The sequence below is a fragment of the Dysidea avara genome, chromosome 7 (genome assembly GCF_963678975.1).
Source record: "Dysidea avara chromosome 7, odDysAvar1.4, whole genome shotgun sequence".
NCBI lineage: Eukaryota > Metazoa > Porifera > Demospongiae > Dictyoceratida > Dysideidae > Dysidea > Dysidea avara.
Window position 1 is genome coordinate 25,822,103 of NC_089278.1, and position 15,520 is coordinate 25,837,622.

Sequence of the window (15,520 nt, forward strand, 5' to 3'; positions counted from 1 at the left end):
ATAGCAGCTAGGTACAGATTGAATGAAGTGGCTCTTAGCCAGCTGCAGCGGGTTGAATACTCTCGCATCAACAAAAGTTTGCTCATGAGAAGTATTCCAATAACCTCTTACAGATATATCCAATCTAGCATGATCATCAGAGTTGCGGGAAGTACGGTGGGACAACATTTCACCAGAACGTGGTTGAAGCTGTGGTTCAACCTGTACATTTGAGCAGACTTGAGAAAGAAGGTCAGCAGTAACATCATGGAGCTCATTGTGTCTGATAGTAGGGAAACCACCAAAGGAGCAGCTTAAAGCATGTTCGACAGTAAAAGGTTTCCCGCAAACACAATTGGTGGGGAGATGAGCTGGTCTCCAACCACAACGAAAGCATATTGCATCAATAAATGCTCGCTTGTGTAGAGCATAACCATGCTTCTAAATATGGAGAGCAGTAAGCCAAGAAGAGGCACCCTTCTCACAAGCTATATCTACACATTTCTTCAAAGAGGTGGTCAGTTGTTTATAAATATCATTAAATTTATCCCTCATAACTTTACGATTGGATTGACAAACATCCTGCTAATAATAGCCATCATTTCATCATAAGCTTCCAAAACTGAAATTGAAGATTCATGAGTTAAAATGGAGACAAAGGGGGTAGTAACTTTAACAGAATTCAAATAATGATAGTTAGCAACTTTGGATGGCTCCACCAATCCTAAACCTCCTTCCCGAATAGACAAACTCAGTAATTGCCAGAGCAAATTGTTACTGAGTAGTTGTCTAATCAGTTCAGGTTGGAAGGAAACTTGCATTGATCAGCATGTCCAAAGCTTCAAACAGGTGACTGAGAAATGGAAGGGGTAGTACAGCACAAGAATGTCCACTTGCTCTCAAAGCCATGGATATATGAGGAAAAGGCGGCATGAGGTTGAGACCTGGCCAGTACTGAATGTCAGTAAGTACTGAATATCAGTTCATCACGCCAAGTCTGAACCTGATTTAACACAAAAGATTTGACAAATTCGTCAGTACCAATAGCAGAACCCAAGTATCGCCAACCATCACTGCAAACCGGGCCTCGCTGCAAACATTCACACCAGTACCTTGAAAGCATGTAGCAGAACCTGCAACTGAAAACATTTAGATGTCTTGATGAACTATCTATAATCAGGACCACATGACAACGGAGATCTTGAAGAGAGCCACAGGCACAAGCATCATCAGCATACTTGTATTAGCTGTTATGCACTTGTCAATTTCATGCCCCACCCCCCGGGGGGGGGGGGGGGGGGGGGATACAGGGGATTTGACAAATCGTCAGTGTTGTCAAATTCCCCACTATACTGGGGCAAAATCGGCTGTCAAATCCCCACTATGTCCCTACCCTCATAGTAGGGGATTTGACAACAACTCAAGGATGACTAAGCGCATATTAAATGCATGCGACTAGTAATAAACTAGTCTCGCGTGCACTAGTAATAAACCTGCCCTGTAGCTAGTAAAATTATAGCAAGTGCGATTTTATTGTTTAGAAATGCACTGAACTACCGAAAATCGGTCAGTGAATTGGACAACTGTCAATTGCCCCAGGGGTGGGGACAAGAAGTAATGTCAAATCCCCACCTGGGGTGTGGGGATGCCTGGGGGTGGGGCATGAAATTGACAAGTGCATTTAGACCTAGGGAGAAAAATTTTTGCTGCATTATATTCGAGGTTTTAGGCGAAAGGGGATTGTTTCAGTGCAAATGAAACAAACCGATGTCATTCTCCTTGACTTTGCTAAAGCGTTTGATAGTGTCCCACATCAAAGACTATTAGTTAAATTAAGACACTATGGTATCAACGATCACATCTGTCAGTGGGTCAATACTTGGCTGACCAGAAGGTCACAGCAAGTAGCTTTGGACGGTACTTTTTCTGACTCGATAGCTGTTCACTCAGGAGTCCCTCAAGGGACGGTCCTCGGCCCTTTGATGTTTCTTCTATACATTAATGATATAACAGAACATGTAAATTCGCCACTACGGTTATTTGCTGATGACTGTTTACTTTACAGAATTATCACCACCAAGGAGGATGCCATTCAACTTCAGCATGATCTTGATCAACTACACGAATGGGCAACTAAGTGGCAATTAAGATTCAATGTAACCAAATGTACTATTATGCGGTTTACCAGATCATTATCACCAATCATTTTCAACTACAAGCTAAACAATCACAACTTGGGTACATCAAACCAACACTCCTACCTTGGTGTTATATTGGACAACAAACTATCATGGTCTCCACATATTAGTAATATAGCTGCTAAGGCCAATAGAACATTAAACTTTTTGAAACGCAATCTGAGTTGCTGCTCGTCTAACATCAAAGCAACAGCCTACCTTACGATAGTACGACCGTCAATGGAATACGCTGCAGTCATCTGGGACCCATACCACCATAACAATATTCAACAGCTAGAGAAAGTACAGCGTAGGGCAGCTAGATGGGTCCTAAATGATTTCAATCGATTCAGCTCAGTCACAGCTATGTTACAGCATCTTTCTTGGCCAAGCCTTCAGCTGAGACGTAAAATATCCAGATTACAAGCACTTTTTAAAATTATACATCAAGATTATTCACTGTCAATTCCTCCTCATTTTATTTCAATGACAAGATCCACCAGACTATATCACCCACATCGCTTTATTCTACCAAACTCATCCACCTATTCATACCAACAGAGCTTTTTCTCCAGATCAATTAAGGATTGGAACAACTTACCATCTTCCATCATTGAGAGCAACAATATTGACTCTTTTTCAGCGGAACTGCAAACATTGTATAGAACTCAATAACTGTAATCTTTGTAACTACGTAGCTAAATTCATTTTATGATTGCTTTTCTTTTCCTGAGCATATCAGCTGTGCTGTCTGCTCAGTAACAATAATAATAATAATAACAAATCCGCGAAAAATTAAAATAGGCAACCTCGAAAATTTCCCACAGTTTGAGCCTTTATTTAAACTAGCTATTTAAAAAAGAAATTCGTAATCGATAAGCCATTAAGAACGTCACGTGATACAAATATACGCGCAGTGACTTATCGAGGTTGTGATGTCACGTGTGCTGTCAACTGCACGAAACATAAGAATAATGGCGTCGCGTTTTAAGTTATTTGGGTCCTCCGCAAGCAAACCGCCAAGCGAAAATCCGTATTATGACTCCAAGTTAACACCGCGAGTGCAACCTAATGCTCACGATCCGACGTTGGCGTGGCAAAGGTTAAGCGTCAAGCAAGTAGTTGAAAAGTAAGTGACACACCCACACATATGATGACGATGCACATTCAGGACAGCATGGCTGACACCTGTTGAACCAACATTGATGTATACATTATGGACAGACACTTGCACTACGCATGCACATACCGCCGGTAGTGTGTATCATTGTTTCAGTGTGTCAAGCTGTGTTAATGGAGACATGGTATTAAGAGAGGTAGGACCTATTAGTTAATGAAGTACTGACACTCTTCGTGTCAATTTACAACATTGGAATATACAATGTGGTGCAAAATGTACATTGTGTGGCAGGTTTCAGCCTACCACTGCACATGTATTGGGTGGCTGCCCTGTTGCATTGACACAAGGCTGCTTTACGTATTGTCATAAACGACTCTTACACAGCTTAATTGCTGAACTTTCTACTGAAGTGAACATGGTCTCAGTTTATGCTGACTTTCCTGGATTGTGAGCTAGTGACTCCCCACAGGCTTCAATTCCCCCTTTTCTCCTTATCGCTCCATATCGCCCTAACATTACAATGAGATAAGTAATTCAGTTGCCCTGTTAGAACTAACATGCCCCTTGATTCAGTTGAACACCTTGAATCTGCAAGGGATTGCAAGCAGGGAAAAAAAGAATACAAAGAATTTCTATTGCCTGGAAATTTCCAATTTTTACAACACTGTTATTAATAAATTAAGTGTTTTAGACCACTTCATGCCATCTTCTTTATCTTCTTTTCAAAACTGTGTCAACTTTATTTAGCATGAGCTCAATATAACTAAATCCAGTTGCAGGCGTATTTTTGGTTTGGCAGTTGGAGTATCAGTTTCTTCTTCTAGAAGAATCTTCTCGGCAAGAGATGGCTTAGGGGAATGTTAAATGTTGATCTTTAAATTAAATTTTATTTTTAACTGTATTTCCTTGTCACACCCACTTGTGGGTACACCCATCTGTGTCTGTGTGTGCCCGAGGACTCACGTGCCTTATTTATGTACAAGTTATTCAATACTAATAATGTTGGTTTTCTTCTCCACAACTGTGCATAGTATGGTACATGTACTCCCAGTGTACTTAGTTTGTAGTGCATAGCACAGGTGTCTCAGGGTTGTGTGACTAAAAGAAATAAGCGTTTGCTTTGTACCTTAAGTGCGTGTACATGTGCCTATATCATGACAGTATGTAGCTGAGAGAACCCACAAGCTTGTAACAAATGTGTGGATGATACAGTGGGATAATAGTTGTTTTCTTTTCTGCTGTAGAGTCCATCCACAACCTCATGATGTTCCAAAACCTGATGGTCACATTAGGATGGTGTGTATATCAGACACTCACAATCGTACAGATCATATGGAGGTACCCCCTGGTGATATCCTAGTACATGCCGGGGACTTTACCAATGTTGGTTTGGAGGGTGATGTCAGACGGTTTAAAGAGTTTCTAGCCAAACTACCCCACAAACACAAGGTAAGAGAGAAAATAAAGACATACTGAATGTGATTTCTTGTGAAATTATATTATAAATTACGCCTTCGGTGGCTCATAACCTCCCGAAATTGCACATGAATTTATACGTTTACACACACGGTTGCAGCCTAAATCCAAGCAATAAAAAGTAAATAATGTAGTTGATTCAGCCTCATTAATGTAGCAATAAATCCACGGACCCAAGCAATAAAAAGTAGTGAAGCAAGAGGTGAATGATGGCGCTACAGATAGCTCGGTAATCCCTACATTGGCATGTTATATATTATAACATGATTTTGCCAAAGTAGGGGTTTTCCCACCAAGCTATGCTTTTCCCATCATCCAAAAGGCACATGTCACTGGTGAGTTTGGCATAAAATATAGTATGTTCATGTTGAGCTGAATCCTGAAAAACAGCTAAAAATTAAAAGTGGATTTTTTCTCTGCCGAGTTAACATTTCAGCTAACCAGATGATTATTGGTAACAGCAAAGGTGTCAACAACAGACACGTATGGTTTGGCTCCATTACAAGTTCGGGAAAGGGCTGTAATGGACACTGTACTTATATGGCTTTCCTATAGGAAATGTATTGTGAAAATTTTGATTGGCCATAAATATTATGTCAAACATTTGAACAAAAAGATTTTGAAATATTTTTAGCGGATCAAGCAGTACTACAAATGAGCCAAATTTCAAGATCATGTGTAATTGCATCCATGAGTTATTAAATGTTTTTGAGGATTCAGTTCAACGTGAACGTACTATAGTGGCCGTGCACTGCTTCGTTTGACTTTCAGCCTTGTGACTGCGGTCAGGCAGACAAGCAAGCAGGCAGGCTGGCAGGCTGGCAGACAAAAGTTCTAGTTTTGGTGATTCTTTTAAAATTCTATATCTGGTTGCTTGTAAGTGTTTTCTTGATTTTAATATTGTATTTGATGTTAGATGGCCTAATATTATTCCGTAAAGGTGATTTTAGTCGTACGAATAATGATATTGACATGCAAAGAGGTGATACCAAGTGCTATACACTTTATTAGAATATCAATACCTGCAACCTACCACCACTAGAAACTACAGAAAAATAAAAATATATTGTGCATACATCTGTCCACTGCTAAAGCATCTTATAGTATATCAAACCTCTCACTGAGGTATGGTTGATGTAGAAGTGATTTGAACTATTGTGTACTGGTTATTCCAACTTGTAAGCTATAGGGAACTGCAGTATTGTACATGTATGGTATTACTGTACATTGAATATGCTAGTCTAGTAGAGAGGGTTCTGTGATGAAAATGGTGGGCACATTTATTTACCTGAAGTGAATAAATGGAGTAATGGATATCTGGTAAATTTTTTTGTGTTCTTATTCTCTTACTCCAGGTGATCATTGCTGGTAATCATGATTTGACATTTGATCTTGACAATTATGACACACTGTGCAAGACGTTTGCCCAGCATGGTCATCGTAATCCTCTTGATGCCAAGAAGTGTCGTAACATTTTACTGGATGCTGGTGTGTGTACCTACCTGGAGGATAGTGAAGTGACCATTGGGGGATACAGGATATATGGATCACCATGGTAGGGTAGAGTGTTGTGGATGTGTTTAGTTAAACATATAAGCAAGAGTTCATAATACAAGTAAGGTGGCTATATATTTTTGATACTCTCTCCCTTAGTTATATCATGAACTCTTGATATTAATATTGTTCCTGTACGAAGGCTAGTACAGGTAGTCACATTTATTGAATGAATGTAGAGAAAATTACCAGACTTGGCCCCATACATCATGAAGTCGTGGCAAAGGTCCACACATCTTGGATGTGGAATCTCACCATGTTCATTCTGCACTTACTGGCTTCTTGGTAGACTTCTTATGTAATTACTTTCCCTGAAATCCTGTTAGTGGTCACGCATGTACTGTAGAAAGCTCACAGAACTCTCTAAACCAATCAAGTATGCATTTTTCATTTTAAATAGAAGCCATCATGCAGTAATAACTGTGTAATATGATAAGTGTGATCGCATTGATAAGGCGGCCTTATTAATGAGGTATGGTTCTGAACAAAGTCAGGGGGGGTAGGTCATGACGCATGAACACGTAATGAATATTGCACAAGTACTAAAAATATTTCACGTGAGTTGAATAGTCTCTGTACAAAAAGTAGGGGAAAGGGCACGTTGGGGTACGATACATATTTTCAGTTTGCTGTTTACAATGGTGTGAATCATGATTATAAAAATGCTGCCGTTATGGAGTAATTAGACTTACAGTGATGACGATGTGTGGTAGTCACGACTTTCATGTTAACAGTAGCAGTAATCATCAGTGATTACAGTACAACCATTGTTGTGTGATTTATTACTTTCAACAGATAGTATGACTATGTTTAATAAAAATATTTTTGTTAGCACTTCATAGTGCACATGGTCTTGTCCTACCCCCCCTTGAACAAAATGTGCTAGCTGTCAAACTCTTTCAAATGGGACAGCACTTGAAGGTTGCCTGCTACTGTTTCACTTTTCAAAAGCTTTATAACCACAGTGTTGCTTATTAAGCTTTGTAATTCCTCTGAGTAGCTTCTGTTGCCTACAAGAGTTCATCATATGTTGCTATGTTGCTTATTGTTTACACAGGCAGCCAGAGTTTTGTGACTGGGGATTTAATCTGAGAAGAGGAGAGAAGTGTTTGGAGAAGTGGGACCTTATTCCTGAAGGTGTGGACATCTTGATTACTCATGGTCCCCCAATAGGTCATGGAGATTTGTGTAGTTCTCAGCTGAGGGCTGGTAAGGGCGTGTGTGTGTGTGTGTGTGTGTGTGTGTGTGTGTGTGTGTGTGTGTGTGTGTGTGTGTGTGTGTGTGTGTGTGTGTGTGTGTGTGTGTGTGTGTGTGTGTGTGTGTGTGTGTGTGTGTGTGTGTGTGTGTGTGTGTGTGTGTGTGTGTGTGTGTGTGTGTGTGTGTGTGTGTGTGTGTGTGTGTGTGTGTGTGTGTGTGTGTGTGTGTGTGTGTAAGAGGGACCTCTGAAATCAATTCATTGACAACAGAAAACTTGGACAATTCATGTTTTAAAGGTAGAGAAGCCATCACACGGCACTACTGCAAATCAATCCTTGTGCTGTCAGCAAAGCACAAAAGAGGACACAGGTAAGTCCATGAAGCATGTCATTGTACATACTGTGGTATGCCAAAAGGCACCTCACCATCACACAGCGAGAAAATCAAGCCCATAGCCTTAATCGTTATCGAGTTACACTCGTTCGAAGGAATCAGTCAGGTATGCAGTAGTCAGTCTGTATAGATATTGTACTGAATAAATTTTAAGAAATACATATAGCAACCTATTGAAAGCATTTGAGGTTGTACTGAAGGCATTTTTGGGGTTAGTTTTACCTAACTAATACTGCCAAGGAACCGTGAAGGCATGGTTTTTGGTCAATTTTTTTGTGAGAAAGTGCAAACCTTCATGATCCCTAATATACAGTACTACTGTACTGTATGGTAATTCAGCTCTAGCAGCTATAACGTCTATCTACAGTGTGGTGATTATAAACAACAACTGTTAACCCATCTGTGTTCAAAATTTTGGCTTAATGCAGTGGAAATAGTCTCTCAATAGGTGAGAGGTTGAACACACTCTGGGTGAGTAACATCCAATGTGGACTTTACAATGGTCTGTTCGACACAGCATTCTGTGAGAGTTTCTCTATTGCTGTTACAATATAATCTCTACATGAAACATCGTGAATCCTGCACTACCCTCTTTGCACTGCTAGCAAAAAGCAGTGGAGCACAAAACAGGGCACATGATGCAAGCATTGTACCAACTGTGCATGCGGTATGCCAAAAAGGACATGATGGTGGGTCAAGGTGATGTCTAACAGCACAAAAATCAAATCTGTTGTTGTTGAGTTGCGCTTGTCTGAAAGCATCAGTTAGTACGTTACTTGTTGATCAGTCAGTAGAAAAAAATGAAACTTCATAGTGACTCATCAGAAGCATTGTGGGTCTCTCTCTGCTTGTATGTTTGAGCTTGGATTATACTGTAAATACTGCCAAGTCAAGGTGAAGGAACAGTCACAAACCTTCATGAACCCTATTATACACTACAGCCATTCTGTGTGATTTGTATTTAACAAAATAAGAAATATGTACTTCTGTATCTGTGAATGTTTCTCCTGCAGGTTGTGTTGATCTACTACACACCATTCAGACAAGAGTGAAGCCAAAATATCATGTCTTTGGTCACATCCATGAAGGTAGCTATTGTATTTGCTGTACACTGTGTTTTATACCTGTAGAGTATAGCTAATTATTATTATTATTATTATTGTTACTGAGCAGACAGCACAGCTGATATGCTCAGGAAAAAAAGCAATCATAAAATGAAATTAGTTACGTAGTTACAAAGATTACAGTTATTGAGTTCCATACAATGTTTGCAGTTCCGCTGAAAAAGAGTCAATATTGTTGCTCTCAATGATGGAAGATGGTAAGTTGTTCCAATCCTTAATTGATCTGGAGAAAAAGCTCTGTTGGTATGAATAGGTAGATGAATTTGGTAGAATAAAACGATGTGGGTGATATAGTCTGGTGGATCTTGTCGTTGAAATAAAATGAGGAGGAATTGACAGTGAATAATCTTGATGTATAATTTTAAAAAGTGCTTGTAATCTGGATATTTTACGTCTCAGCTGAAGGCTTGGCCAAGAAAGATGCTGTAACATAGCTGTGACTGAGCTGAATCGATTGAAATCATTTAGGACCCATCTAGCTGCCCTACGCTGTACTTTCTCTAGCTGTTGAATATTGTTATGGTGGTATGGGTCCCAGATGACTGCAGCGTATTCCATTGACGGTCGTACTATCGTAAGGTAGGCTGTTGCTTTGATGTTAGACGAGCAGCAACTCAGATTGCGTTTCAAGAAGTTTAATGTTCTATTGGCCTTGCAGCTATATTACTTATATGTGGAGACCATGATAGTTTGTTGTCCAATATAACACCAAGGTAGGAGTGTTGGTTTGATGTACCTAATTATAAGGTCAAAGTAATTTCATGGACTTAAATAGGTAGTAGGAATTTCTTCGCAAAGCATGTCTGGGTTACTTGAGCACTATAAACAGTCAAATTGTGTAGTATTATTATTATGACCCTATATATGGCTGCAATGATATTATGTCAATTTGTAATATTACAGATTAAGTGACATTATCAAATGGTACGGTCATACCATTTAAGTAGGAATCTAGGTGAAATTTTGCGCGCCGCCTAAAATTCCACCTTTGAAAATCATTCTAGAGTTATCTTACGAGACGAAAATCACCTTTACGGAATAGTACTAGTCCATTGTAATACATAAAACAGCATTAAATACAACAAAATGCTTACAGGTGGCCGGATACAGATTTTTAAATAATCGCCAAAACTTGGAATTTTAGACTGACTGACTGACCACAGTCGCAAGCCTAGAAGCCAAACGAAGTAGTGCACGGCCACAATTTTATGCCATAATAACAAACTCACCAGTGGGATTTGCCTTTTGGGGTTCTGATGAGTGTGTGCTCTCTGCCCCTTGTTTTTTCTTTTATCTTTAATCAGGCCCATTTTTGCAGGCTGACTCAAGATACTCTAATACAGCAGTCACCCTAATTGAACAGTCACATGTTTATAGCTAGTTGTATGCCTTAACAACAAAAAAAAAAAAACTAGTATATTAAAAATTATAAATTTAAAAATAAAATAGGAATCCAAGCGATAAAAAGTAGTGAAACAAAGATGAACGATGGTAACTATTACAGTTTAGCTCAGTGGGAAATTCCTACTTTGGCATTGGACACAAAATAATGGCTATATCATGCCAAAGTATGGATTTCCTACCGAGCTATGCTGTAATAGCTACCATCGTTCATCTCTTGTTTCACTACTTTTTATCGTGTGGATTCCTACTTTATTTTTAAATTTATAATTTTTAATATACTAGTAATAATATGATAGCAGCTATTCCTTGGCCGCCATCACATCTTTTTCATACTAGCCTATTTTTGGAAAGCCGCACCTTTTTTCACAGCTTGGATTAGATATATAAATAATTATATAGACTCCTATGACAAATGACATTGATAACTGCACTGTCAGCCATATCAATAGATGGTGTGGGGCCAACCAAGAGTACATAATAATAGAAGAGCTACTCTATTATTATGAACTCTTGGGCTAACTAAGGCTTGTGTCAAAACTGCTGCCCAGTCTTTCACACAAAAAAAACTTTTGTTATCACTACATGCCTACGTGTTGTTAACAGAGTTTAGTATGGTTTTTTTGACATTTTTTGTACTACTGTATAGGACGAGAAATTTAATGAAAGGAAAAGTTGATGAATCCACACTTCATCAACATTGACAAATTTAATGTCGATGATAGATCTAAACATGTACTTTTTGGAATGGATGTCTAATCAAGTGATATGGTAGTACAGTTTAAGTAAGGATCGCCCAGAAAATGCAAGCCGCCCAAAATTCTGCCTTTAAAAATCACCCTAGGGACATTTTATGAGACGAAAATCACCTTTACGGAATAGTACTATATAGTCCATATAATACAGCATTGAATATAACAAAACACTAACAGGTGGCTGGATATAGAATTTTTAAAATCACCAAAACTCAAATTTTAGTCTCACTGTTTGACTGCCTCACTGACCACAGTCGCAAGGCTAGAGGCCAAACGAAGCAACGCATGGCCACCATTTTATGCCACAATAACAAACTCACCAGTGGGATGTACCTTTTGGGGTTCGGACAAGTGTAGACCCTCTGTACCTTATCTTTTCTTTTATCTTCAGTCAGGCTGCTTGTCTTCTTCATCCAATGGAGGCATAAATTTTCTGTATCAACACTTTCTTTCAGCAACATAATATAGATGCCACAAAATTATTTCAGAACTGGATTTTCAGTCCTGGCACTATAAGAATTATACTAGCTAGATATCTGCAAATTCGCGATTGGATCCGTTCACGATAGGTTCACGACCACACCATCAATTAAAGATCCACATGGACTAATAGTGATAGAGTATGGGGACCACACCTCTTAACAATCTAGCTGTTTACTTACCAGTAAACAAGATGACCTCACCCCTTTTTGGTCTAGCTAGCTGCACACCTCTTGGTTGACTCGAGATATACTCTAATACAACAGTCACTCTAAAGTCATGTATGATATTCTAATTGAGCAGTCACAAGTTACATTGTAGTTAGCTGTGCTACAGCAAAGAACTAAACAAACTAGTATTTTTAAAAATTGTTATTTTAAAAATGAAGTAGGGATCTATGCATCTATGCAATAAAAAGTAATGAAACAAGAGATGAATGATGGTATTACAGCATAGCTCAGTGGGAAAGTCCCTACTTTGGCACATTAGCTATAACAATTATTTTGCTCAATGCCAAAGTACTGACTTTCCCACTGAGCTATGCTGTAATACCATCATCAATAATGGAAGAGAGAGTATCTAACTGCCATATACTGCATCAAAAATTAGCACGTCAATTAAAGAAGCCATCCTGTAGTGCTGTCAAAGTAAGTGTTTATTGAAGTAATAAACACCGTCTAGCTCAGACTGTTTGACTTTAGGGAGTTTGTAAAAGGCAGAACTAAGGAATAACGGAATAGCGGAATAACTCTTCGAGTCGAGTCACAACGAATGGGCGTTTTATATTAATATGGCTTCTTATGCAATGTTAGGGTGATTGTACTGTCACAGCTGTGAACTCATCCGTCATAGATATCCTTGCAATGTTAGGGCGATTGCGTGTACTGTTACAGTTGTGAACTACACTGCTTCGTCGCTCATAGCCGTCCTAGCGAAGTGATTACTATACGTTCTTACTACTACTGTATGTAGCTAAGTATCATTGCGCTAGCACAGCTAGAATATACAGTAGTTAGCTATTAGTTTCGTTTTAAGTCTTCATCCTTCCAGTGGAGGGATGAAACGAAACGGCTGTCACACCCCCTTTTGCTCGCGACATTGGTACCATACTTTACATACAGTAGTATAGCTAGTAAGAGCTATAATCAAATGTAATTTTGCACTTCGTAAGCGGGTACTGTATGTTAAGTATAGTACCAACGTCATGAGCAAAGGGGGCGTGGCAGTCGTTTCGTTTCATCCCTCCACTGGAAGGATGAAGACTCGAAAACGAAACTAATGGCTAACTACTGTATATTCTAGCTTAGCTACATACAGTAGTAGTAAGAGCGTATAGTAATCATTTCGCTAGGACATCTATGAGTGATGAAGCAGTGTAGTTCACAGCTGTAACAGTACACGCAATCACCCTACATTGTAAGGATATCTATGAGGGATGAGTTCACAGCTGTAACAGTACCATCACCCTAACATTGCATAAGCCATATAAATGCCCGTTCGTTGTGATGCGAGTTATTCCGCTATTCCTTATTCCGTCTTTTACAAACTCCCTTGACTTTAAATCATGCCTGGGCACTTCAAACAGTCTGAGCTAGCAGGTGTTTATTACTTCATTCCACACTGCCTTTGACAGCACTACAGGATGGCTTCTCTACTTGATGTACTCATTTTTGATGTAGTATATGGCAGTTGGATACTCTCTCTTCCATTATTTACTCTTGCCATCTTTCATCTCTTGTTTCACTACTTTTATTGTATAGATCCCTACTTCATTTTTAAATTAAGGGAGCACGCTACTAATTCATATGGCTTCACATACAAAATCATGGTTTCATTGCTTTCAATTTCATTTTGTATTGTGGTACTTAAAAATCACCATCTCCAGTTAGAAGTACTGACTTTAAGACTCAGTTTAGTATTTTAGACCTAAAGAATGGAAATTCTATGAATTTTGGATCTAGTCTCACAGTTCTGGTTCTATGCTTCTTAAACTTCATCATCTGCTACCTAAGCATATTTGTAACAAAAGTATGGAAGTAATTTTTTGAAGCACTTAATCAAATGAGCTATTGAATTCTCTAAAATTTCTATGAACAAGTTGATGTTGTGCTACCTCTAAAAACCAGGCACCATGCAGTTATCTAATTCACCTGGAATTATCCATAGATAGTATATGCTACTATGAATTAATCAACTATGTATTACTATTTTGCAATAGGGTAGTTTTGGTTGTACAATAATATTATTAGCTAATTCTTGTATTTCGTAATTCATGAAATTTTCGTAATTTGTTCAATTATTACGTTGCTATGCACTGCTAAGGAAGCACTTGTTAAACAAACACTTCAAACAACATATTACACACAGAAGTATTTTCTAAACTGTTTTATAGTTTGACTATTGTGTTTTTTCCCACAAATTCTTTCGACAAAGCCTCATAGCTGTTCTTCATTTTCGTTCACGTATGTAAGGGATATGCCCCCTTTCAACTCGAACCGATAGGCTATTCCTGGTAGTGTACAAGGCCTACATTATTGTTTTCCAGTTGTTAAACACCTGAAAACCTCAAAGGGAGGGTAGTTTACAAAGCCTGAGAAAAGTCGCCACATCTGTATTTCAGTCCGCCGAAAAGAAACCACCTCAGAGCAAAGTTCACCTGTGTAGAAGTTTAATACAGACTTCATTTCGCTTTTACTTCTTACGTAAAAGTTGCTTTTACCATTATTTAATGATTTTGCTCACGTGGGTGCGTACGGACAAACATAGATAGGTAGATAGGTACACACACACACTTTTATGAAAACAATTTCAATAAACCAGGCGCGCGCCCGCAGCTGGCCTTCAACCGGCTGTGGGCGCACCTGGCTTAAAAACAGTAATCTCTTCTTTTGAAGCCACAGTAGATATATCTAGAAATCTGTTTCCATACATTTAAAGATAATACTAGTACAAGCCACTGCAAGAATTTTTGGGGAGTTTCACAACTAGCTGTAGGAGGAGAATCAATTTTAGTGTTAAAATTACAGTGTTTTGTAACCACACCATAATAAGCACATACTTCAGAGAATTTCACTCACATTTGCATGGGTGTAACTAATGACTGGACTGGACTACTGGACTGACATATTTTTGGTTTTTGCACATTCTGAGGTTGGTTTTATTGAGTCTTGCTAGCTAAGAGCCTTCAGAAAACTTGCAGTCTGCTACTAAAATGATGAGTGTGAGGAGTGGAGTAAGCAAACACCGACTTCTCACTACTTGTTATGCTCTACAGAATTTATACACTTCTTAGTATTGTGTTTTGGAGATTGTAATATATAGCAATAGCTAACCAAAAATCATTTCACTATATTTGTGCTACCTATGATACACTGTATATATCCCTGAACTAAAGAGCTCAGACCCCTGAGACACAACCTATCCTTCCTAAGACAATCTATTGTAGTTAAATTCATTCCTACATGTTACTAATACACTTATGCTACTCCAGCATTCTCTTTTACTAGGTTATGGGATCACCACTGATGGAGTCACTACCTATATTAATGCTTCAACTTGTAATCTGAGATATCAACCAATTAACCCTCCAATCATTATTGATCTACCAGTGAAACAGTAAATATTTTGAGTTGTCACGAAGATAAAATTTTAACTACTGTATATATAGTGAGAAAAAATGTATTGCATATAATTGATATTAAATGTTTAATGTTCTTCTGAATACAAAGATCTGTAATGTATAAGCTAGCTATGGTACTACTATTAATATTTATTTGATTTTATTGTAATGTAGATTTCCTACATACCATATTACCTAAATATTTCTAGGGGGAAAATTTTTGCTGATTTCGCGGTTTTGGGGGT

The 15,520-nt window shown here is 38.5% G+C and overlaps 1 protein-coding gene across 1 annotated transcript; it reads left to right on the top strand.

The window, feature by feature from the left end:
* The first annotated feature begins 3,087 nt into the window (after positions 1-3,087).
* Positions 3,088-15,450, top strand: LOC136260932 (metallophosphoesterase MPPED2-like). The gene is made up of 6 exons (XM_066054847.1): positions 3,088-3,285; positions 4,521-4,725; positions 6,108-6,307; positions 7,364-7,515; positions 8,910-8,984; positions 15,163-15,450. Exons 1-6 carry the CDS (start codon positions 3,092-3,094, stop codon positions 15,273-15,275), a joined length of 939 nt encoding a protein of 312 aa, XP_065910919.1. The 5' UTR covers positions 3,088-3,091; the 3' UTR covers positions 15,276-15,450.
* Positions 15,451-15,520: the final 70 nt, after the last annotated feature.